At 38.9% G+C, this 25,817-nt stretch overlaps 1 protein-coding gene across 3 annotated transcripts in view; it reads right to left on the reverse strand.

The window, feature by feature from the left end:
* Nucleotides 1–25,817, reverse strand: part of UNC5D (unc-5 netrin receptor D) — a 467,881-nt gene that overhangs the window by 265,968 nt on the left and 176,096 nt on the right. For all 3 annotated transcript variants that reach the window (XM_072402778.1, XM_072402777.1, XM_072402780.1), the window contains exon 2: nt 22,232–22,447. In XM_072402778.1, the coding sequence (XP_072258879.1) occupies nt 22,232–22,447 (216 nt within the window). The remainder of the gene's footprint in view (nt 1–22,231; nt 22,448–25,817) is intronic.

Raw genomic sequence — 25,817 nt, forward strand, 5'->3', positions numbered from 1 at the left:
ATGAGCCTCATATAATAAAGCTCTCCAAGACTGGAGAACATAGACTATCATTGGGGATCCTGGGTGATTTAGCAAACTTGGATTAAAATTCTGATCTGGGAATAAAAACATATGCTTACTAATAGTAAATGATTTGTAAGAAATCCTTTCCAGGTTTGCTGGATCACCCAGCCTTCCCTATGAGAATCTACCTTCTCAGGTCTTTGTGCGCTTTAATAAATCAGACCCATTGTGCCCAATTTACAGCTGTGTCATCTTTTCTCTATGATATGTTTTCCCAAAAATTAGGGCAATTAGAATCCATCATCTAGAATATAATACCATTCACAAGTTTGATTTGGATGATTAGGTTTTGAGATGATCAATGTTCAATAACTATCTAAGAGCAAATTCTGATCGGTAGTCACTAGCGGTAACTCCAATTTTGTCTTTTCATTTGTGTTATCAAATCTCCAGAACAAATTTCTAATTTTGAAATGACACAAAAAATAATGTTGGATAGTTATTTAATTAGCCTTGATTATTTTGGTACAGCATAATAATACATTACATACTGGCCCAGAAAGGTAAGGGATGGGTTATATACAGCTATAATGATAAGGTAAGTAAAAATAAAATATACAAAGGAAATACAGATGGCCATGTGGTAAGGGGAGAAATAATTGAGGATTACTATAGATACACTGTAATTGCATAGTTAAATAAAAACATAAATGAGATTTAATTACATCTGTGTGAGAACAAACAGATTAAGGCAACAAATGATTGTCTGCTCATTACATTTTTTAAGGACGTGGAATCTGCTTCTATGCCTGGATTTGTGAAACACCACCTAGGCTCTGTAGAAGGATGACAGACTTTCAGAAGTAGGGGGCTGGTGGTTGCACATTTTTATGATACCCCATTTGTTTCTAAAGGATACCTGCAATAGGTTTCAAACAGAAATGAAATGGGAAATCATTAGGCGGAGGTGACATGACCCATGAAGCTAGATGGCAATATACCCTTTACCAATATCCAATAAATGACCATAATACCATTACCAGTAATGATTACACTTCCCTTAAAACTTTAAACCTTTAAATTCAACCCTTAATGAGCTATTACTTCTTCCCAGTTCTGAGCCCTCAGAGGCACCGCTTATCACATCATTACATATAGAGGAGCTGTCCCAGCCGTTACATTTGTTCTACAGCCACAAAGCCCATGAAGAATGAGTACAGTACTCGTAGCCCCTACTTAAACACCACCTTTAAGGTAACCCAAATTTCCATAACCTTTTGGAGATCCCACACCTAAAATGCTTCTCTCTTCCCCACACACGGCTGAATAATGCCCTCTGAGTACCCCAACCATCACCACCAAAGTTCACTCCAATCACCACAACCACTAAAGTTCGTTCCCCCTCCTTCTTGTAATTCTCCTTACTTCCTCCTTCCTCATTTCTGCCTCCTATTTGCAAACTTCTAACCTATCCCCTACCCTATATCGTTGATCAATCAAAACCTCCTTTTCATAATCCTGCTACTCCTTGCTTCCTCTAGGCCCTGGTCATGGTTGACTTTCGGCCACCTACTTTTCTCGGAAGCTCCTGGCTGTTCTTTTAATTTATATGAGGTGGAATTCAGATGGTTGCCTCCTCTAAATGGGATGAGCTGAAAAGCAGAACTTTTTTGTTGATCCATCAATTAAAAATAGGCCATTAATATCAAATAATCAACCTTGTACCAGCATCTTAAAGTAGAACTTTTACAAAATCCTAACAAATACCTTATTTGTTTGCTCCTTTGTGATGGTAAAGTGAAATTGCAGAAGGGGAAAGGTGATTCCCCCTTTGCAAGTATTCTAAGATGCCTGATCACCCTCCAACTGACAACATTTGTTGTAGCTGCACATTCACAACTCATTGTTTATAGCAGGGATACCCAGCAATCCATCACAGCTTCCATTGTTGGTGCTGGGACTGAATTAGCTCCCCTGTGCCTGCAGGGGAGTTAGGTCAACTCAGTCTGGCCAATCAGATGGTTGAAGATCAGGATGCGGAAAAAAAGATGGCGGTGCCGATGGCAGTATGGAGACAGGTGAGTATCTCCGGGGTTTAGTGCTGCTTTAAATATACATTCAAAAGCATTTTGATATATCTATTTGATAATTTTAGAAATACCTGTTGATTCTTCCCGAAATCCAGTCCTGCCTCGTGTTGTGTGCACTCTCAACCAATTATGTTGTAGGGTAGAATGATTATTTATATATGTTGTGATTAGGAGGATGTGGGTGTGATCTGTAGTTCAAATATATTTTCTACCCATGAATGACAATGATGCCTCTCAATAAATATGTTAAAAGAATAAGTGGTGTCATGCTAGTGGTGGCATAATCACTGGGTGAAAAAAAGTTGTGTGAAAACATATATAGGCACTATATTTATGTACTGGTAAGCTGTAATAATTTAAAGCTTAATTTAAAGAAACAAAAAAAAAAAAACTAACTATGCAATGCACCACCTTCTGCACTGCGTTGGTTACATTTTGTTTATACTTTGGACTAACGATGGGAAAAATGTATTTTCAGAAAAATATTTTGCACGGATTCCTAAAAATACAGTTACACTCATTTTTAGCTTATTGTAAAGCTCTTGAACATGATCTTGTCAATATTGCTGGAGGGGTTAGGGGAGCTGTAGGAACATGGCCCAGGTGACAACAAAAAACGCATATTGTTTTTACAAAGATGAAATATGGTAATGAACACACATTTATTAAAGCCACCTGCTGAATATGTAAAGCAGAACTAAACCCACATTACTCCCCTGTCCCTGTTCCCTAGCAGGGTACTAATATCTTCTTGAATACTTAGGCCATCTGGATTGGTCAGGCCAGAATGATGTATCTCTCATGCAGGCATGCAGGTGTTTGTTAATTCCCGGCACACACAGAGGAAGCCGGGAAAGGCGAGTATACTGGCAACTATAGGTGCACATGCACTTCTTAGCTTTTTTGCCAGAAACCAGGAGCAATCAGGCAGGTAGAAGGAACAGTGCCTGTCTCTTTTTGCAATATTGACCTATCTCAAGGGTGTCCAAACTTTGCAAAGAGGGCCAGATTTGGTAAAGTAAAAATGTGTGGGCGTGGTCTGCATGGGTCCCGCACAGCACACTCCCACCAGGGTGACGTGAAGGATTCCCTGTTCAGTGTCAGTGCAGGCTCTGTGCTGGGCATGTTCTTAGAATCAGAATGGGCATGCTCCGTGCGGGTCCCGCATAGCACAGGCCCACTATAATAACGTAGGGGAATCCTTGTTCACACATGGGGACTCCCCTCGTGCCGATTATGCCCACTGAGTAGCGGGCTGATAATTGCAAGGTGGTGGATCAACTCCAATGAAATATAAAATAGTTTTTTTGTACGTGTGTGTTTTATACTGTGGTCAACAATGCTGGCGGGCTGCATATGATTTTTTGACAGAGGCTGTGGACCGGTGGAAATTTAAACATGGGCCGACTTTGGACATGCCTGACCTACCTTATTCACTACCCTAGACCCTGATTATTTAACTTGCAATGAAGGAGGAGCCCTGCAGCATAGTTTTAGGTTATTCATGGAATTTACCATTAAATATTTGTTCAAGTTTAGATTTATATTACTTGGCTTTAGACCAGAGAGAGTTCCAGTTTGTAAATGAATGCGGCCCCTTTGGCTGCAGCATGGAAAGTTTTAGACAAAATGGGCCCCTGGGCAAATATAAAGCAGCTCCTCAAATGTACAGAATTCCAGCTCTCTGCACGTTCTGCCATTCTGTTACCTGGGGCCCTGGAGAAAGTGGGGGCCCTGAGCAATTGCCTTGTTTTCCCTACCCTAAATCCAACCTAGGCTGCTGGCATTTAGAACAAAATGAATTTTATTATTTCATATTTCCAAGCATACTGTAAGGATGAGTCGCACCTCTGAGTGAGGTACATATTACATCCAGATAGGTTTAATAAACACAAACCTGTGCTTATGTTTAATCCCCCCCGTGCACACAGCACCCGCAGCCCCTCCAGCAGCAGAAGGAATAAAAGATGGATGATAAAGCATCAGTGCTGTAACTAAAAAAGCCAGACTTTTATCTTGTATGTGGACACCAACCTTGCTTGGCCTAAACCTGGTGTTTAATAGTCACATAGCTTCTTCCAAACATATGTTCCCATAATCCCCTTATCTCCTGCTCATTATCGCTGCTTTGAAATGTCCATCAGCAGGCGCGTGATGAGGCTTCTCTTGCCAAATGTGTTTTCCTCCTTTGCACCTGGCTGGGGCTGGGAAGGCACAGGAATGATAAATGGTGCATTGTCTCCCATCCTCACAGCAGTTTACAAGGCTCACTGAATACGAGTTTGTGCATGTTAATGCCGGCATCGCTGGGAATTCACATTTACAGCAGGAACACTGCATTAAGGTAGATGAGGAGTCTGCGGTGTCGGTCTTTATCCCACTGGGTGTAAAATGTCCTTGGCCTTCCTCCTACTACATTATGCATTCCATTTTATTATCCCTCAAAATCCATTTTACAGTGCAGGAATGCATCCATTACTGCCTAGGAGTCAAGAGAGCCAAACGTTCCAGCAATTTGTTGCCGTCTATATTAGATGCAACAATGTACCGTGCGATGGCAACCCACCAGAACATTGCTTCACTCACACATAATAAACGTATTTTAAAGTTGATGAAAATCCAATCCCTAAAATTGCATACTGAACATGTTGATGTCATTTCCAAAAATAAAAAAATCTGAAGCTTTCTGTAAAATAATACCTAATTATCTTACCAAGTGCTTTTTAAAGATCCTTTTTTTAAGATTAAAAAAAACTTGGCAGTTGTTAATGATATGCATTGCTGTGGGAAAATAAACATCGTCCATTTGTAGCAAAGCATCAACCAAAACTTTTTTGAAGTTTAGTTAGTTTTGAAGTCGAGATAGACCCCCTATCTGTCCATTAGTCCCTATAAAATAGATTTGACCTAATTTCCTATGAAAAATGTTATACTTGTGCAGACATTCACATGAGCAGTGAAAGGACCTCAGTCAGGTTGTTATACCTGTCTTGGCACAAAGACTAAATTTAAGCTCCTGTGCTTTGCTTTCAAATCCCTCCACAGTTCTTGTCCCACCTACCTTTCTGACCTGATAGAAAAATACTCCCCAGCCGCTCTCTTCGCTCCTCCAATAACCTACTAATGACATCCTCACTCATAACCTCATCACACGCACAGCTCCAAGACTTTTCTAGAGCTGCCCCGACTCTCTGGAATGGTCTTCCTCATCCTTTTCGGCTTGCTTCTACTTTCTGCTAATTTATAGGACCTCCTAAAACACATTTTTTCAAACTTACCCATCCATCTTCTTCTGTCTCTTAAACTCTTGCTGCTCAGTCACCATCTCAAATTCCCTTTCCTATTGTGAGCTACTTCCCCGACCTCTTAGATTGTAAGCTCCTATGGGCAGGGTCCTCTCCTCCTCCTGAGTCATTGATTGTATCTGTCAATCATTTGCAATCCCTTATTAATGTACAGCGCTGCATAATATGTTAGTGCTATATACTGTACATACTGTTTTTTGATTATAATAATAGCAATAATAAATAGCAATAATAAGCTCTACCTAATTCAAAGACTATAGCTCTACTTAATTCATATTACTGTAGATCCAAGCCTGATTCTCACCACACAGGGTATGATAATGTGCACATTAGAACATCCTAGTGTGCCCTATGAACACCTTCTGCTGTGCACTACAAATGCATTTAGCACTGCTTGCTTTTTGCAAGTTAAATGGAACTTCTATGTGTTAAAGAATGTTTCAATGCATTACACCACACCAGAATTCACTGTGCAAGAACGTAGAGAGTCCTATATTATATGCAGCATGGTACTGTAAAAAAGGCAAGAGTCATAAGGGAGATCACCTTGTTCATGTGTTGGGACTGCATTGGGCAATAATGCCCAAGACTGCTGGTGTAAGAAAGCCCTCAGTGGTTTGGCTGAAGCTGTCCTTCTAAAAAAAAAAAAAATTGAGCCTTGACTGCTCTTTTAGATCAAGGGATGTGTAATCTGTTAAACCAAGCAGTGTTATCAGTCAGCACGTCCAGATCCTTGGCTCATTTGGATCTCTTTTCAAACTTCAGTTGATGAAGAGTCTTCTCTAAAAGCCAACCAAGCCAGTGGCAATGAAGAGGCTTCATACCAGTGATAGGGTTATTAATCTGTCCTCTCCTCCTCTCAGGAAGATGACAACATACATGAACAAAGCAATGGAGTTTATTCAGTCCTACTAGATTAAGTGTTTACTATGCATGTGTAGAATAAGCTGTTTTTTTGGGGGGTTGCCCATTTGTAAAAGAATGGACCTGACTGGGACCCTTCATCTTTGGAGCTTGGTAATATGTAGTCATACCACACAGAATGTCCCTAATACTTGTATACTACTTTAGATTTAGTAGCAGATATGCCCTGTCCCCTATCCTTAAAGGGGTCCAATAATTAAAAAAAGCTATTTGTATTATGTGAATGTTGTTTTCAAGCCCTTAAGTACACATAGGCATAAGGTAAATAGGTAAGGTAAGCATATCCCTCATCACTTGCACCAAATAGTGGGTGAAACCAATGCTTAGCACTATTACCTTCCAGTTAGGTCCAGTTTTGGGTTAGGAGAGATCAGGCAATTGTCCAGAACCATGTTGACACAATATTAGGGTCCTGGGAGTTGGTGTGCTTGGGACCCCCATTTCATGGACCAAAACCAATTTGTTTTAAGCCATCCCTTCTTTCAGACACAAAGGTCTCAGGTCCAAATCTAGGCTTGGCTCAGACAATATCTGTATGGCGCTTGTATGCCCTACTTGGGTTTGTGTGAGTTTCTTCTGGGCACTCTGGTTATCACCCACATCCCAAGTACATAATGGTAGGATAAATAACTTTTCAGATTGGTCATAGACTGGGTTCATGACATATGACTATGATAGTAATGCTAGACTCTGAGCTCCTCTGAAGGACAATTGGTGACTGTAATAATAGTAATAATATTGGAAATTATGTACTATATGTGAATGTCTAAGCATGCAATAAGCTCTGACTGGCCTTCATATTAGGCTCATTGTCATGGATTGACCTATAAGTAAAGGTTATTGGAAGAAGAATTATTTGACAACCTGCAGAGATGTCAGACAAGCCTTCTTTTGTTGTGCACCTTGTCCAGTGCTAAGTGCTGCTTAGGTGCAGAGAGCCGCTGTTGTTTTCCTTCATAAAATTATCCTCTCAAAGAAACATATTTAACCTGCGTGTCTTGCCCCCAGCAATTTAAAAATCCATTTACAGCCGGAGCGCATGAATACTTCTGGAAATGGACATTTATCTACTCACAAGTGTGCTGAGCTGAGAAATGCCACATTGGTTATGGAGTTAAATCTTGCTTGTAAAGAGGAATACACATTCCACAATAAAACAAGATAAGACTGGAGTAACAAATTAAGTTTTGCAGTGAAGTTTACTGTGACAGAAACAAATATATCAGCTAAAAATGCAAGACCATCTGTGCTATGGGGCACAGCGACACCCCCAGGCTGGCATTATGGACACAAAGTGCAGCGGGCCCTACAGCAAGGGCTCAGACTCTGTGACCACCTGCAAATATCCAGAACCACTTTCCATACATTTTTAGATTACTCTTACCTTGCTCAGTGCCATGGCTTCACAGTACATTACTTTTTATAGTTTTAAACTTCATAAACAGGATGACAAGTAGTTTGAAAAATATTGAACCAAATAAAAATATTTACCAGTAATTTCAGAAAAAATAACCCACATAGTGCTCTGATGTCTAGATTATATAACTTATTAAATTTACAAATTCTCAACAAACAGAAAAAAAGATTTTGATCAATCCCCACTGACCTTTCTAGTTGTGTGTAATGTAAAGTATTTCAGTCTCAAAGATCTCAGCAGTTGTAATCCAAGTACTAATATAAGGAGCATTAAAGCAGACATAAACTAAAAATAAAAAAATCACTTTCCTCTATTTTTGCAGATCCGTCGATCCCTCCGGAGGTTTCCTGGTCTGAGTGTTACATTGTCCTGTAATCTGTCTTCACCCCGGCACTTCCGCCATCTTGGATCCTCTTCTTCCACTTTCTGCCTACATTATCCGATCTCACACTGTGCAGGCGCGGGATCGAGGGACATAGGCCCTGTAAATGGGGTTGTCTACTCTTTTATGTAAAGTTAACATTCTGGTTAAGGGTCCGCTTTAAGTACGACTCCTGACCCCTGATATCACCAAAGAGCAGCACATAATATTTAATTAATATAAAGATAAAGAAAGATATCAGAAAATACAGTCATGCAACGAGGGGTACTCATAGAATGCAGACATGTCAGGAGCTGGTAATATTTTATAAAATTTGTTGGAAATTGAAAGAATTTAAGAGTTTTTTGAGACCTCAAGGAGATGTAAAGTACCAAGTCGCCATATTTGAGCTTTCTTTAGCCTCCTTTCAAATTACTCATGTCACATATGATATTACTTTCAGCAATTTTTAAAGAATAGAGGGAAAAAAAAGCAATAAACTTTTGTTTTACAAAGATTACCCATTTACTCACAAGGAAATACAGAATACTAAAAATACAGAATTTCTGTTTGTAGTCGTTTGGATAGTTGAAGTTAGAAAAGCTTTACTAAGTTGGGAGATGTATCCCTTGCAATTGAACAGCCTACATTCCTTTAGTAAGCATGCCCCAGAGTATCAAAGGGCCCCATGTGGCCTCCAAGCCACAGCGTGGGGCCCAGTTTTAAACAGTTTCTAACAGCTTAGAAACATGGTATGTGTATGTTTAAATGAAAAGAGTGACAGACTGCAAATTGGAAAAAGTTTGTGAATGAGAATTTGTTTACTGCTTTTTTACAATAAGAGTTGCAAGAATGTACCCTAGTTTGGTTTGTGAAGGGTTCCTTATGTTTCAAACAAAAACATTTTGGTTTTAGATATGCTTATACCTCAACCTGATCTTTAGCGGTATAATGATAAAAAAACAACCTGCATTGAAGGGATAAGGATTTTGATACCACCATAACCTCAAACTTCATGTACCAAAATCCATTACAATATAATTGTATTAGTGTGTCAGTGGCTAGCACTCTCGATTTGCAGCTCTAGGTCCCAAGCGTGATTCTTGGCCCGGACACTATTTGCATGGAGTTTGTATCTTCTCTCCATGTTTGCATAGCTTTCCTCGGGGTACTCCGGTTCACTTTCTGAAAACATGGGCTAATTGGTTTCCCCCTAATAGGCCTTAGACTGTATTAACGACATATGACTGCAGAAGGTACAATCATTTGTTAGCCTTCTTTTTGATGGGTTTCTGAGACTTCTCAATCAATTTCTGGAAATTGCACACTTAGACTATTTTCATAAAAAAATTTTCTATGAGGTTCTAAATTTTCAGCTGTTTGCTATGTGAAAACGTGGCCTCATCAAATTGTACCGGAGAGATTTTTGAACTTTATTCAGTGGATGTTCATAATATTATCCTGGCTGATATTTCATGAAGTCACCTCCTCCTGTCTGTGGCATTAAAGAGGAACTAAACCCAAATGTGCCTAAAACAAAAAAATCCACTTACCTTCAATCCTGCAAGGCAGTACGAGGACTCTTCCATGGGGTCCCGTGTCATCCCGGCACTGACATCTTCGTCTCTTCTTCCGGGTTCTTCTTCATATGTCACCTGACCCAGAAGCGAAATCAGGTGATGTAGGTTGGAAAAAAAATTGTCGATCTCGCTGCTCATGCATGCGATCAGCAGATTTTTTCAACCACAAAGAGGCTCCTTCTGGGCATGCCCGGGCACTCAAGAGCCTCCAGGGATGCCTGACGTAGGTATCCACAAGGCTTTGTGCTAGGTGATCGGGAATTCTGGTCGGTGCTGCACTCTTTTTTTTTTTGCACCAAAAGTGTTGCACCCAAAAAAAAAAAACGGAATTTTTACTTAACATAAAAGGGTAGTCTACCCTTTTATGTAAAGTGAAATTTCTGAGTTTAGGTACGCTTTAGGAGCCCCGGTGTTTTTACACTGCCTGATATTGTTACTCATACATAAAGACTACAATAGAATATACTTCCATATGTCTTGAAAATGAAATGTCATAATAAAGCAAAAAGAATTGAGTAACAATGGGTCATTCTATTCAATAGTGTTGATATTCACTTACATTCTTTCCATTGCATTTGGATGTTCTGTGTTGATGTATACTTACAGTACCTTTGCAGAGCATATTGAAATGCATTATTGTTTGGAAGGAGGTCATGGAAGTTTAATTAATATCATCATACATCGGAACTGAATAATAACCCACCACATTTGGCAAATATATGACTTTAGATTTGATGTACCAGTAACTATTTGAACTGTACTATATCAGGCAAGAATATAACTTTGCATTTGTGATTTTAACCATGACTGGGGTAAGGCAGAGACCCGCAGACTTCTTGATGATCCCCAATTTCCCATAAAACACAGATATCCCTCTTGGGTTAAATGACCCACAGGCCTTTTAATAAATATTCATATTACTCCTATTAAATAACAACAACAACCGAATAACATATAATAAAAATCTTCAATAATAATGCCCAAATATTGTTTCCTAACTCTTTTTTGGTTGCTGGTCCTGGAAGGCCCCCACTACCACTTGGGATCTACGCCAACATTATTGCTCCCAGCCACTTTATCACCCAACGCGGTAACAATATCACAACTACTGGCATTCACAACTTCACATTTAGAAGACTCCACACCAAAGATGGATCTCCAACCCTAATAATACTGCCACCAAAACATACTTCCCTGGAGGACCTCAACCGCAACCACAGCCCAATCAAACCCTAAATAAACTGAGGGAGGGTTGGAAGGGTTTCACCTAACTCTGGCACAATTATGTGACCTCCTCCCTGATCCTTTAACTTTATATCACTTTACCCCCCACCATCTACATCTGCCCTCCTACCAATCCCCAAGCTGACCTTTCCCTAACACCAAAACAACTACTTTAACCCTTTCTTGTCTGTTCCCTATCCCCCCAGTCATGAAGGTCTTTCCCTAAGCTCCCTCTGCTCTCTTGCTACTGATCTGCTGTTATGATACAACAAATATTGATGATTTATCCTAATGTTTCTTGTGTATGTGTCTCTAAGATGACTTTAATCTCACAATTGAGATAAATCATTTATTGGACCATGCATCTATTGCAATGCATGGTGGATAGATCCATTGATGATTGACTAACAGTCAACATTTATATTAGGCATGTTGATTGTATTAAATAACAATTCATGTATTACTAGCATTGCAATCCCCACATCTGTTCTTCTTTTACTGAGCTTTTCAAAGATTGTAATCAATGTCTCCATATTGCTATTTAACAGACTGAAATCCATGCTAAGCATGATCAAAATCGTATGTATGTATATAGGAATAGCCCAGAGAGTCAGGAGTTAAGGCCAATTAATGACCCAAATATGATTTCAGTTGTAACTGGAGAGAGGATCACAACTTCTGATTAATGGAAGTAGCCCTGCTGGGTGTAGAAATGTGCAAAGCTAACTCCATATTATCAAGATATATATAGAGGATAGGCTGACTATATCACTAGGAAAGCTTTAATAATTATGAAATAATCCTTGGTGTTTTATGCATTTAGGAAAAGGAATGTTACTATCTGGTGTCACTGTGTGTCTGAAGAACAGATTATAACAAAAAGATCTGTTCTGTGACAGCCTATATTTAGTGTGACCAGTTCAAGCATCACTTGACATATAAGCCAAGCCGAGTTGTGCTAATGAGCGCTTATGATCGACAATACCAATAATTACTGCACAAAGTGTTTTTTTAAAATGATGGAAAATCTCTTTAGTGACCTTTAGTTGATTGTGCTCATTTCTATGGAGGAAAGGGATTAAACCCTTTACCAAGCCAGCACCAGTTCCATCTCTTGGCAGTATTGGACACACCATTGTACACGGTCCTCGTTAGTATGTGAATAAATGGAGAAAAGTCATATATCCCACTTCTCATTTTCAGTGAGACATTTGCTTGGTTGTGGCTACAGACCTTTAAGGATTTATGTCTACTGAAAGCTAAATGACAGCTGAAACAAAATAATGTACAGGTAGTCCCTAGGTTACATACGGGATAGGGACTGAGGGTTTGTTCTTAAGTTGAATTTGTATGTAAGTTGGAACAGGTACATTATTTTAAAAAATGCAATTAGGACAGATTAGTCCATCAGTTACTGTATAAAATCCTAACTGTGAGTTAATCACAAACAAAGCAAAAAAAAAACTTTTTGGAGCCTAGACATTCATTAACTTCCGGAGCAAGCTGTGCTTTGATATGCAAAAAAAAAAAACTGCAGAGTTTGTCTTGGTCATTAAAGAGTTACAAGAGCTTGCAGAATAGCTGTCATGCAAACCACACCCCTCCCCCCTCCAAGCCTCTGTCCTGCACACCAGGGAGCAAGAAAACTGCAAATAAACTATGAAGAGAGGGGCAGGACTGGGAGTGAGTCAGGTGTACTACATGCCAGGGAACATTGAGACAGGAGGATAAAGCAGAATAAGCTGAAGGATGAGCTAGTTAGAATGCTACCCCTTCTTTGTCCAATCACAAGGCTAGGGTAGAGGAAGGACACCAATGTATCAGTTCTACAGTCTATATCTGTAACAGAGAAAGTGGTGTTATCAACATGGCTTTGCTGTGTGTGGCAGGACTGTGCAAATCTTACAAACAGTGCAGTATCTGGCAGATTCCTAAATATTAGTTTCCCATCATGTAGACATAGGGGCTCCACAAGTTAGCACAACAAGTAGGATTTTCCTATTATTCTAGGGTCCCCCTATATTTTATACAACAACCAACAAAAAAATATATTGGTCTGGAAATAAAGGGGTGTTCTTTGCCTAGAAACATGAGCTATAAAGTGCTGCTGTTCCCAGTCTCAGAAAGATAGGAGATTTGCTATCACTTGCTGCACAAGTTTGTCTGAAAAGGAATTAGTATGTTCAATGCTATCATTGCATCTAGGATACTATTAGCTGATCAGTCATACCGTTACGGGAAAATACAAAAGCTGCAAAATGCTTTCATTGTTTGCAGCATACACCAGTATTTTAAAAAATTAAGAGCACTTTACTAAAATCTTGCCAAGATTATACAGTGAGCATACAGCAAATGGTGTCAGCAGGTAATCTACCTTCCAAAGCATGTGACATTTATATACAGACATGTTCCTTAAGAGCGAGATCTACAAATTTAGGAAAGGACATAGGCAGTCCAAGGTAGTAATGTATAATCTGAATATTAGGTAGGGCAGCACGGTGTCTCAGGGGTTTGCACTCTGGCCTTTGCAGCGCTAGGTCCCAGGTTCGTATATCGGACAGGGCACTATCTGCATGGAGTTTGCAGGTTCTCCTCATGTTTGCATAGCTTTCCTTGGTTACCTCCCACATTGTAAGTAGGGATGAGCAAGCAAGTTTTTAAAACTCGATCTTGCGGTGAACATGGCTGTTCTCGCTTACCGAAATTGTAAGTGAAGATGGCTGATGTAAATTTGCCAAACAAGATCAAATTTAAAAAAGAAAAAAGATTGCGGGCTGTGCTGATCAATGAATGTGGCGCCGGCTGCACTCATTGAACAGCTCGGTGTGCGATCCCTGGCACTAGAGGTTAAATAGGGACAAGTTTCCCATTCAAAATCTCTTATTGCTCTCTGATTGGCTGAGGAAGGTTCATGGAAACTGAACTGCAGATGAACTCTTATTGGAAAAACTCTATTGAGAGTTCATTTGCATTTCTACTGTGATCCCCAGGCACTAGAGGTTCATTACCTCTAGTGTTGGGGATCGCAAACAGGAGGAATCCCAGGGCTGCAAGAATGAATGCAGCCCTGGGAATCCACTGAGATCCCAGGGCACTAGAGGTTAATTACCCTCTAGTGACGGGGATCGTAATGATTTCCTGGATCTTTCAATGGTTTTGCGAAATTGGTTTGCTGAAATGTCGCGAATCCATCGGAAGTTCGAGGAAATTTTCCACAAGAATGCCAGAGGAATTCTCGCTCATCCCTAATTGTGAGCCCCTTTTTAGGATAGCTGGTGACATGACTATGGATTTTGTACAGTGCTGTGTGATATGTTGGCGCCATATAAATACTGTGTAATAATAAACAAATATTTGTAACCAGGCAGATAATACCCAGTTCGTGGTCATTAGGTAACCATATGTAAAACCAACATACATAAAAAAAAATACTAATGATAATAATAATATTAATAGTAGTGATAAAAAGGAAATCCCCTTTAAAACAATTGGTTTGAGTTGTTACTTTGAGTGTTTTGTATTTAAGTAGAATTTTTAAAATTCAACACATGAACTAAATGGCAGACTTCTGTTTTAAATGTATGTAAATGGATTTTAACAAAGTTCAGAAGGTAAGCCTATTTGTCAGGAAAATTAATGCCGCAACAACATGCTTTGGGAGCGATGAGGGAAGATCTCTGGGGTAACATTATAAAGCACTAAATTATACAAAGAAAATTGACTGCATGTAATATGCGGTACTCACAGTAGAAATGATTGAAGCAAATACATGCAAACTTGCGTACTTTGTATTACGGAAATAATGATACCAAGAATTCTATGAAATAATGATCCAGCATGGTCCATGTGTTTGCGCCAAGAGAATGCTTGTTATAAATTGGGTTGTACCAAAGGATGTGTAGTAGGGGGGCTCTAATTCAAAGCAAGGAAAAAGCAAACTGAACATAAATTGAAAATATTCTGTCATCAGACTGCCTATTGCCACCCCTATTACAAAATCTCTGGTGTACTATGCATTTAGGGAAATTATTATTTTTATTATTATTAAAAGTATTAAACAGGATGTATATAGCGCCAACATATTATGCAGCCCTGTACATTAAAAAAGGGATTGCAAATGACAGACGAATACAGACAGTGACACAGGAGGAGAGGACCCTGCCCCGAAGAGCTTACAATCTAGGATAACATCTGCTCCTCCATGTCACTGATTGCCAGACACATACATTGTAATAAAGAAATCTACCCTATGGCAGGTCACCCTGCTAGTCAAGGCTAGTTTTCTACATATCTGGTGTTTTTTTTTTTTTTCTTTTAAGTCTTATGTTGTAAAGTGGCACAAAGCTGCAGTGATGAGTTTGAAAGTAGCTCAGTGCAACCAATCAGATTTTAATATACTAGAGTTAGCTCATTTTACATATTTTTGATTGGCTCCTATGAGTCGAAGCATTTTTGCATTGGTGCTGGTCAAACTTTAAAAGTAATTCTGTTGGATGGAAAAGTATAATCTAAACACTTTTGTAAAGAAAGAGACCATAAGGTTACCTGGTCCGGCGTCTGTGCTTGGAATCCTTCCTCCTCTTCCAAGCTACACCACCTCCAAAATATTTTCATCCAATAAACTTGTAAGCAACTTTATGTTAACCTGGCCTGTCACATTTTCACATAATATTTTCACTGCTAAGCAGCTACACAACCAGAAGAATATTTTTATCTCACTGATAATCTTTTATCCTTAAGTGTGATGGATACCTATGTTACCAAAGCACCCTGTGGTTCCTTCTACCAACCCATTTGTCACAACAGGATTAATAGCAGGACTCAGTGGAAGGATCCAATTAGCACAGTAGGGGGTGGTGGTATTTGTGTCCCCTAAATAAATATCCTTTGTGCAGCTTAACACTACAGGAAGATTCCTCAAAGAGGTGCTGGTCCAGGTATAAAGTCTCTTCCTTTACAGGGGACTGTAACATGAGTTTTTTTCTCTAATTGGGCTTTAAAAATGTAAACTTAATTCAATCACAATTTTCTAAGACTTCATTCATGCAATGTGGTTCTAGCACAGGTTTGCCTTTTTTAAAAAAAACAAATAAAAAATGATTAGTTAAAAAAAGATCCATCACATATATTTAATGTGAATTGTATCTTCCATGTGTTTGTCCAGCTGGTGGCTTTCATTGACCTTTGACAGTCATCAAAGGAAAGTCCAAGATTAAACAGACAGGATATGTTGAGGTGGGCTAAAAGTGAGCCCATTCTTCACTTCCTTTATAAACAGTAAAGTTCCGATGGGTCAGAGAAATTTCGTGAAACCATTGGAAATCCAGGAAATCACTATAGGAGGATTACCGTGGCTCCATTCATAAATACAGCCATGGGAATCCTCCTGTCAGTGAGCAATCCCCGGGCACTACAGGTCAGAATGAGGGATCTGACAATGAGAGGAGGATTCTCAAGCCTCCATTCATAAATGCAGCCACGGCAATCCTCCTCTCAGAGTGAGTCATGCGGCTTGCGTTTAATGAATTTGGCTGTGGGAAAAAACTCTATCCAGGAACCCATAGTAGAGGGCTGCAACACCAATCAGGGGAGCAGAGCTTACAGTTCCGCTCTCCTGATGGGTCTTGCAGGTCCCAAAAATGCGGTCTCGCTGGCCGAATTTACAAAGTTCGTTCTCGCCTACATGTTTGGTAAGCGAGAACGCCCCAATTCGCTGCAAGACTGAATTTAATGAATTTGCTCGCTCATCCCTAATCAGAAGAAATAATTGCTTTACAGCATTGCCCCATTCATAAAAACTAGTGATCAGCTGTCACTTTTATGAATGATAGCCAGTTCATAAATGAAATGCCAATTACATTAGTTTACCAGCAGATTCACTATTACCACTACATTTAGCATGGTCACCACTTCAGGGATCACTAGATACCCAGCATTCTCCAGTCTCTCCACCAAAATATAAAATGTTGGTTTTTGTTTTAACATGTGCCGCCATCAAAAGTGAAGATGGCAACCTTATTTGTAAAGAAAGGGCTACATATACCATATTTTGAAAAAGAGGTGATCGGGCATACAATTGGAGTTTCTAAACTCCACTTTAGGCTAATCAGGCTATAATGATCCAAGCACCGATTTGCCATTCGAAATCTGATCATTCTTTTATTAACCACCTGGGCGTTACACTGAGGTCTAGATTTCTGTACCAAAAGCGTTACAGGTTTTCATGAATTTTTTTTTTTAAATTGTAGACCTGTAACTTACAGAAATATGTCCGAATAGGGGTCTAGTAGATATAATGAATATAAAAAATGTTTGAAGCGAGCAGGAGAGTGAGCAGCGGGGACATCCCCTACTCCCGGAGGCTGATCAGGAGGACGACGCTGGAACACGGACCCGACGCTGGATGAGCACAGCAGGACCACAGAACAGCACAGCAGGACCAGGTAAGTGAGGATTTTAATATAGTCGGAAAAGTACTGGGTTATCGATAGTTGCAAATATTTTTTGCACGGAAAAGTACGGGGTTAGCAGTTGGGAGGTTAATCTAGCAACAGAAAAATAGTAATCAGAAAAAAAAATCCGGAGAAGTGATCGGTTGTGTTCTATATTTCTATATTTTAGTCTGTAGATCACTCTAATAGAATCATATTCCATCCCTGAAGGTATTGACATTTTATCCCATGGCTTACAGAACTTACCAGTGTCGCCATCAAACTTGTTACAGTTGCGTTACGCTCTTACATTAGACTAACATGCAAATGTCTCCTTTGTTTCATTCCGTGGCACATGGCATTCTTCTGAATGCGTTATGTTACCTAGAGACTGCAAGACAAATTCTATTATTTTTTTATTATTGTTGTCATTATTATTTAATGTGGCAGAACGCTGAAGGGAAAGCGAGGATTTTGTAGACATAACCCTTTGTATATTTTCTTATCTATAATCTTGGAAGAAGGGGGAATGGAAGATCGAGATGAAAAGACCTGATATAGTTTGTGGATATTCTTTGATGTTGTTAGTCACACAATTGCTAAGCAACTCCACGATAGCAAGAGCATGGTAAAACAGAAATGTGAGGAATTATGCCGAACGAGAAAGGATTGTATTAGAGAGTAGCACACCAATGTGCCGTAATAAATGCGGTCTACTGATTACAAATCTCTCTCAATAAATTATGTTTGCATCTCAATTAACTGTTAACTTGCCAAAAAGTTGTGAAATATAAATGTTATAAATTTGAAAGTCCCGGCGCTCTATATACGAATTGATAAAGGGCATGACTGTTCTGACCTTGAGAAAATGTTCAAGGTTAACTGGTATCTTTGGTTTGCTGACTACATTCAACCAATTGCTCCAGTATAGGCTGCATAGAAAGGGTCAGTTACAGAGTTATGGAAGTTATGATGAGATTTTCAAAAGCATTGATATATCTTGTGACCTTGGCCAAACTGTTTGTCTAACTATATCGCAGGAGTAAACAAGACAGCTGTAAGCAGAGAACATGAAATTATATTTCTGATTTACTGTTAAATATTTGAAGAAGGACCTTTTTGCTTTCTTTGGGTCATGTACCAGTGGCCAAGCAGATTCCAACAGTAAGTCCCTATATGATTGTCATACAACCCCACCAGAAAGAGACACCCTAACCACAACCACCCATTGCAAACATCCAAGAAGCTAAGAGCATTTTAAAGTTTTGCTTTATTTGCCTAAAATTTAAACAGAAATGAAAAAGTTTCTGGGGCACAGTACAATGGCTGAGGGGAATCAAGGCCAGAATGGTAGTTTGGCAAGATCATCTGCAAGAGCTATCAGAAATTCTATCTAAATCAGGTCTATCAGTGTTCTATTCTATCAGGTCATTCAAGTGTTTAGAGGTAAGTGGAGGATGTAGGAAGTAGACAACATGATCACTCAGCCAAGATATCGAGCAATCTTAGCTTCTCCTGAGTGTGCCTGGAATAAATGCATAGGAGATACGTCATCCCGGTCGGAAGATTGACAAAGATTGTCTCTTGTAATAGTACAGGTAAGTATCACAGTTTTAGTTCCACCTTAAAAACCCCTTATTAACCTCATATTTTACTTTTTTACCAGGATGGAATAGAATCAATAAAATGGTAAAAGATAGTACACAACTAACAATCAAATATGCAATCAAAAAGAATAAAATATAACATCAAATGAAATTCACTCCCCTACACTAAATACACCCCACCATACAAACCACAAGCTGCAAAAGTAAAGAAAATAATTTTTAAGCAGCTTCCACTTACGAAGCCCAATGGATGAAAATAAGTCGATGGTTTTGTTGACAGTGAATTTGGTAATTATGTTTACCAAAATCATATTGTGCATGCATAGTGTCTGTCTGTACCACAAAAATGTGTCACCTAAAACCACCTAAAAATGCAAAATGGTCAATGCTCATACCAAGTGATCAGCTATCTGTAGAAAGTCTATACAATGGAATCTCTAGCATGACATACTATACTGATTATTAGGCAAAGCATTTCTGGTTTAGAAGTACATCCGTTCCTTTCTCGTCTTCAACCTGCTAGATGGTTTTTGGAGACTGGAGGTGGGGGATTTCTAATTTAAGTAATGTGAATGAACCTTGCGATGTGCAGATGCATAGGCAGTTTCCTGATTGTTTCCACTGTTACCTGGAATTGCTCTTTAATATTCTGGATTGATTTATTGTGATCTTAACCACCTCTTATAGTCCCTGAAGTCCCATTTTCACACCTCTCTGCACTTCATCATTCCATCTGTGTGTTTTTTTTAAATAAGGCAGAAGTTAATATGACAGGTGCTAACTTTCTGACGTGGAAGGAAACTTTCCTGCCTCGTTAATCACCGCTGTCAAAAGGATGTTCTCTTGTCAATCCTGCAGACGGCTGAACAATGCTCGGACGTCAGTTTTTGTTTAATTGAATTTATTTCCAGGCAGCTGGTTGACACATTCTCGGTTACTCATATTCTAGAGATTGTTAACTATGAGTGGTTACCACACAGCATGGTGTAACCTGGATTAGTGTGCGCCATTGTTCTGTTCTTTCTTCAGCTTCTCCTATTTAACAGTGTAAATCTCATGCTATTTCTGTATTCTAAAATGAAAACGTATTGTGGATCTGTCTTGTCTCAGCATTAAACTCAGGCAACACATTTCACATCTGTTCTCACCAGACAGAACTGATTATACAAGAAACATATTTTTCCCTTACAGAAATACTGGTTAGGTTTTGTTAACAAGAAAAGCAGCCTTGTTAACCCTTTGACTACAGACAACATATTCCATACATCATGCTGGTACCCTATGCTACATAGCCAGCAAGGTATGGAATATGTCAAAAGTAATCAAAGGACTACAGCAAGCTTATGGCTGTTATTGGAGCTGCAAGTTTGTTTTACATTAATGTGAATTACCAGAAAGAAGTAATTTGGTAAGGCTGTAAAGCTACCCAATCCCTTCTACATGCCCAAAACTCCACCATTACTATACCGTCTCACCTTTCTGTCCAGCACTACAGGTCTCAAATTTGCAACTATGAAGATGAACTTTAGGCAAATAGCTAAATTATAATATAATGTCACTTTACTGTCTGCATGTTCCTAATAGCACAGAAACACATGAAACTGTGGGGAGCTATTACTAAGTAGGTATAGTGTAGGTTCAAAAATCCGGCAACCTCCGGACCTTAGGTGTGCCGGATTTTCTAAAATTCCAGATTTTTAAAGGTTTATATATGCTGTAAATATTAAAATGAAATAAGACTAAATGAAATGACACTATAGAAAAAGCAAATGAAATTTTAATGTTCACCAACTAAATAAAACAGTTTTACAGAATTTTAGTTGAACTAAACAAAGTAGTGTCTCAGAATTTTAATCATTACCCTCGAAATGAAGCTAAATAGCAGATAGGGTCTCAGGATGATCATCTTCATGACCGACAGTAACAGCATCCTCAGCAACAGGAACAGCTTCATTTTTTGGAGGAAAAGCAAGACCTAACAGCTGATTCTGGAGTACAGCACCATCAAAACATAAACCTCCAGAAAAAAAAAACGCCTCCAGAAAACAGTGTAAATTTAAAAAAGAGCTTGGAAACCAATGCCGTAAAACTGAAGGAACCAGATTATTGAAGGCCAGATTTTTAAATGTCAACTGTACCTACATTGCTTGCAGTTAAAAAAAAAAAAAAAGAGCTTAAATAATTCATGCTTTTTTTATTTGCCTGGAGTTAAGCTTTGGGCAGGCTCAGACCTGCTGCAGGAGCAATCAATCCTAAACAGCTCCCAACGGCTTGCACCACAACGCTGATTCTTAAAGAACAGCATTTGAAGATCTGACAATGAGCGGCAGTGACCCATTCATTTTCTACTGGGCTGCCGTGGGTACATGACTGTGATGTCTACCTCAAGGCAGTGGTTAACTAGCCTTACTCTTTACTCTGAAACTATTTAAAAAAAAAACTTCACTTTCAGGTGTAAAATTTAATCACCTAGAGGTGCCTGCACATGATGTACTTACAGCAGCCTCCAAGTGCCCATTTTTTTGCCTGAATGTAAAGCCCTTCCTAATAGGCAAAGCTCCAACTATTTCTCGTGGTATTGGGGTTGCCCATTTTTTCCTAAACCCATACATTTCTACTGGTGCCTAACTATACGTTCCTACCTCATTTGCCAATAGAATTTTGTAGTAAGCTGGAAAGGGACGGAACATTTTGCCACTGAAAGACCTTCTGTAGGAATGCCAACAAACCGTACTATTGTGGTTCCTGGATCTTAGACCTTAAAGAACCTCATCTTGGGTGTTCATATAGGGTGCCCTCTTCCTTATTTTTTATGTTCCTTGTCCTGTCTTGTATCTATCTTCTTGCTTCTTTTTCCGTGCTTAAGGTCAAGATTTGAGGTAAAATAAAAAGACAGAGAAGAGGATGATAATAACCACCCTAGATGTAGTTTTGTAAGAATGCTTATTTGTAGAATGGACACACGGCGGACTGAAATTGTTGCTTGATGTTCCACTGGTGGGGGAGCCAGGTAAAGGCTGCTGCTCAGTTTTTAGCATGGTTGGTATCTGCAAGTCTGCAGAAATGTATCTATATTTGCATGTCATACCTTACAGATGTGTTTTTTGTTTAATTCCACCTGCAAAGTTATTTTAAAGTTAGGAATTTTTGTGTAATTTTCTTATGGTTAAGAATGAACTCGAGAGAAGCTTAATTATTTATTGTTTCTGATTCCCATCTACTGCACACGGGGAAGACATGGGGTGTTGTGAAATTAGTCTACCAAATATTATTCTGAAATAGTAACTACCTGTGCTTTCGTCCACACTCTCTTCAAACCAGTGGTCGTTTTGATGCACCCATTCTCCATTACATTTAAAGAAGATCTGAATTGCAGGCAAAGCTCGGCACCGTAAAATAATGGGATTGCTTTTGATGATGTAGGCATCTTCAGGTTCCATCTGGAAATGAGGAAGGGTACCTGGGGCAGAAGGCAGCGATTCTGGTAAAGTCTCTCCATTGCTTCCTGAAACAAAAAGGCAACATGGTAAAACATAAAGCCAAAAATCGCAACCATAAAACAATATATCACATCTTTACCATGTGTGGCAATAGAAAGAGTTTTATTATTTTTCAACACACAGCTAATGACTTAACTGTCAAAGAAATATTAAAATATATAGTAGTCAGGAGTGAGATCACCATGACCTCCAAGAAGCCAAAGAAGAATGGGAGTAATCATTTAAATTATTTTATTATTACCTAAACTGTTTTTTTTTACAGGAGGTCCAGTTTTGACCACTTCTATTGAAGGTCTACTTTATTTATATGCTAGAGCTTGTTCATATTCATTAAATACACTTGTCAGATTGCACTGAAAAAATGTAACATGCCCTAGTATTCAGGACACACCAATGCCGGAATGATAGGAATATGTCCAAATTGACTTTTCTTCTTAGATGGTTGTCAGTGAAAAATGAATCGCTTTGGATAATCTGCTTTCTAGTTCTGAGAGGGTGAGAGGGGTTCCGAGAACCCCCTGCTATAATTACTATATTTAAAGCTCACAGTATATTGGCCTGGTGGTCAGTGGGAAGAATTCCTCTTACACTACTGGTTATTGGCAGGAATGTCACCCTTACATATATCATCATCATCATATGAATGTTCTGATATTCATCAAAAATATCTCTGGTGTCACTTAAACTGACCTAAGAGGTCCAAATTGCTCATTGCCCAAGGAACCCCCAGAAACCTCTGGAGGAACCCTGGTTATGAAACACTGATATAGTGGATGTCTCATTGACTTGCACAGAGGGTCATAACATGAGGGGTCAGGATGGAAAGCCAGCAAGACTTCGGGTCTTTAGAAAACCCTTCTTTAAATACTATATTCACAGCTCATATTAGAGTGGTGGTTTGTGGGAAAAATGCCTCTTACATTGCCGGCCAATGCGAATAATGTCACCCTTCGTTGAACATGGTTGACCTTGCTTATATTCTTCTATTCTTAATCCCAAACTAGAGGATATCCTCAATAAATAATATGTATTGTAAATGCTTAGTGCTTAGAGTCCCAAAACAAACACACCCAGGTCCCATTTTACTGCACCTTCCACTGTCTGCACTTTTAGACACCTATTAGAATTCTCCAAAACTAAGAAAGAAGAATCCACTACAATAGAATGCAAAAGTGTTTCATACTGGGAGAATGCACTAGAGCAATTATATATTTATATGTTCAACCCGTTTCCTCCCAAAGAATGCTGTTCGGTGCAGTTGACTTTCCAGTTATGTTAGGACCCATCTTGTTTCCAATAGACTATTTTTGTATTATTTATTGGAGATTGCAAATTACTGAGTCCAGATGTGCATTACATCCTCTATCTAATAGAAATGGAATTCTAATTATCCAATCACAGCCACATATAAATCTGGATCAGGAGATGAGGGTAATGGAAAGATAAGAGGACTAATGACCACCTGTGACTGGCAGGCAATCAGCGATGTGTTATCTCGCTATTGATTTGTTATTGTGTTATACCGTTGTAAATAACAGTAAAGAACCTCAAGTATAGATGGACAGGAAATGAATTTGCTGCAAAGCTTTCACATTGGAGCTGTAAAGATATGCAGCCCAAACATATGCTGTGTTTTCTCCCCAAACTTTCACTTGTCGTTCCAAGAGACTGTAAAAGGTTTTCTTATAGTCTGTACGCCCAGCATAAGAAACTCCTATAATTGTGCAGTAAATACTGCATGCTGGGAAATGGTCTTATCACTGAATTCAATTGTAAAACAGAAAGAACAGGGTTTCTGGTTTACTACTAGGCATATGACATGCTTAGTTTACAGAGCAGCGACTAATGCTTGGTGAATGGAAAAAGAAAATCTATAGTACACATTTATGTATCAAGTACTTCAAAGTATAGGACTGAGAAGAGGGCTTTTCTGGGAACAATTAATTCACCTAAAATAATAGTAATCACATTTATTGTCATCATGATTTATCACCTTTCATCAGCATCAATCACCATTTTCAACTCATACTCTACAATTTGTTTGCCATTGTAAAAAGAGGTGAATAGAAGTATATTTTGCATGTCAAATATTGGTTAAATAACCATTTCAATCATAGACAAAGCACAAAAGCAGTAACATTCACACTATGCTAATGGATACAGTATATATTTTTGTCTCTCTTTTGTTTCTGGGTGTACTGTTGGCAGGAAAGTTTCACTACAGTTTGTTGCTCTTAATAATTTCACAACCCTTTGTAAGAATGTAGACCCCTGCTAAACGGAGTCTGTAAATGCCTTGAAGGGCTGAGTGTTATCCACATCGCTGGATGTTTGTTAATTCCACAATACTAAGAATATTTTTGTATCAATATTTCCAGAAGATGTTGCAAATGAATTTAAAGAACTAAAGTGATCCAGGCCAAGAAGAAGACCAAGGACCTGCATGGATATGAAGAGAACATAATATGAGGAGAGGTAAGGGCAAGAAAAGGCCTACAGGACAAAAAAATTATCTTTGAATTGATCTAACTTCCAGTTATCAATATTATCATGTATTGTAAGGTATAACTTATTTTGCACCTCGATCTTACCGGTAATTGTCCCCCAAGCCTTTGTTACCAATGTCCCTACCATAGTCATATGCAAAGTTTAGTGTCCCTTTAATAGTCCAAGACCACACTATAATCTTATTTCTAGATGAATAGATACTCTACAAAATGTGCCACATGCCAAAAAATAAAAATTTTCTTTGTATCACAATTTAGTAAGGAGACTTTTGAACCACATTTTTAAAATATTAAAAAAATACAACTTTTATTCCATACATTAAAAAGTAAGATATTACACAAGTAATTGCAACAACAAATTTTTATGGTCTCGCATGATTGGATGGATTCATATCTCGATGTGTTTTGTGGGTAATTCCTGCTTCTTCAGGAAAAATGTCAAGACCAATCAATGTGGATACATTTACATCACCACTTCCAGGTGAAAGTCTCTTCCAATAAAGTGTGAGCAGGTCACAAGCTCCCAGAGCAGCACAGCAAAAAGGAGCGCAGGGGGGATCTGAGATTGAATATCAGGTTTCATTTGTCAGGATAGAGACTATTCTATATGCAAGCACAGCAAACATTAGAGACAGTTGAATCAGCTACAATCCTCGGCATCCATAGGGCTGCAGGGAATGCAATTCCCCAGTGTGATGTACAAGTGAAACCTGATATTCAATCTCAGATCCCCCCTGAGCTGCTCTGGAAGTTTGTGACCTGCTCGCACTCTATTGGAGGAGACATTCACCTGGAAGTGGTGATGTACTTGTATCCGCATTGATTGGTCTTGACATTTTTTGTACTCGTTGCCACTTTGTACTCGTTG

Source organism: Pyxicephalus adspersus, chromosome 2 (assembly GCF_032062135.1).
Source record: "Pyxicephalus adspersus chromosome 2, UCB_Pads_2.0, whole genome shotgun sequence".
NCBI classification, from domain to species: Eukaryota; Metazoa; Chordata; class Amphibia; order Anura; family Pyxicephalidae; genus Pyxicephalus; species Pyxicephalus adspersus.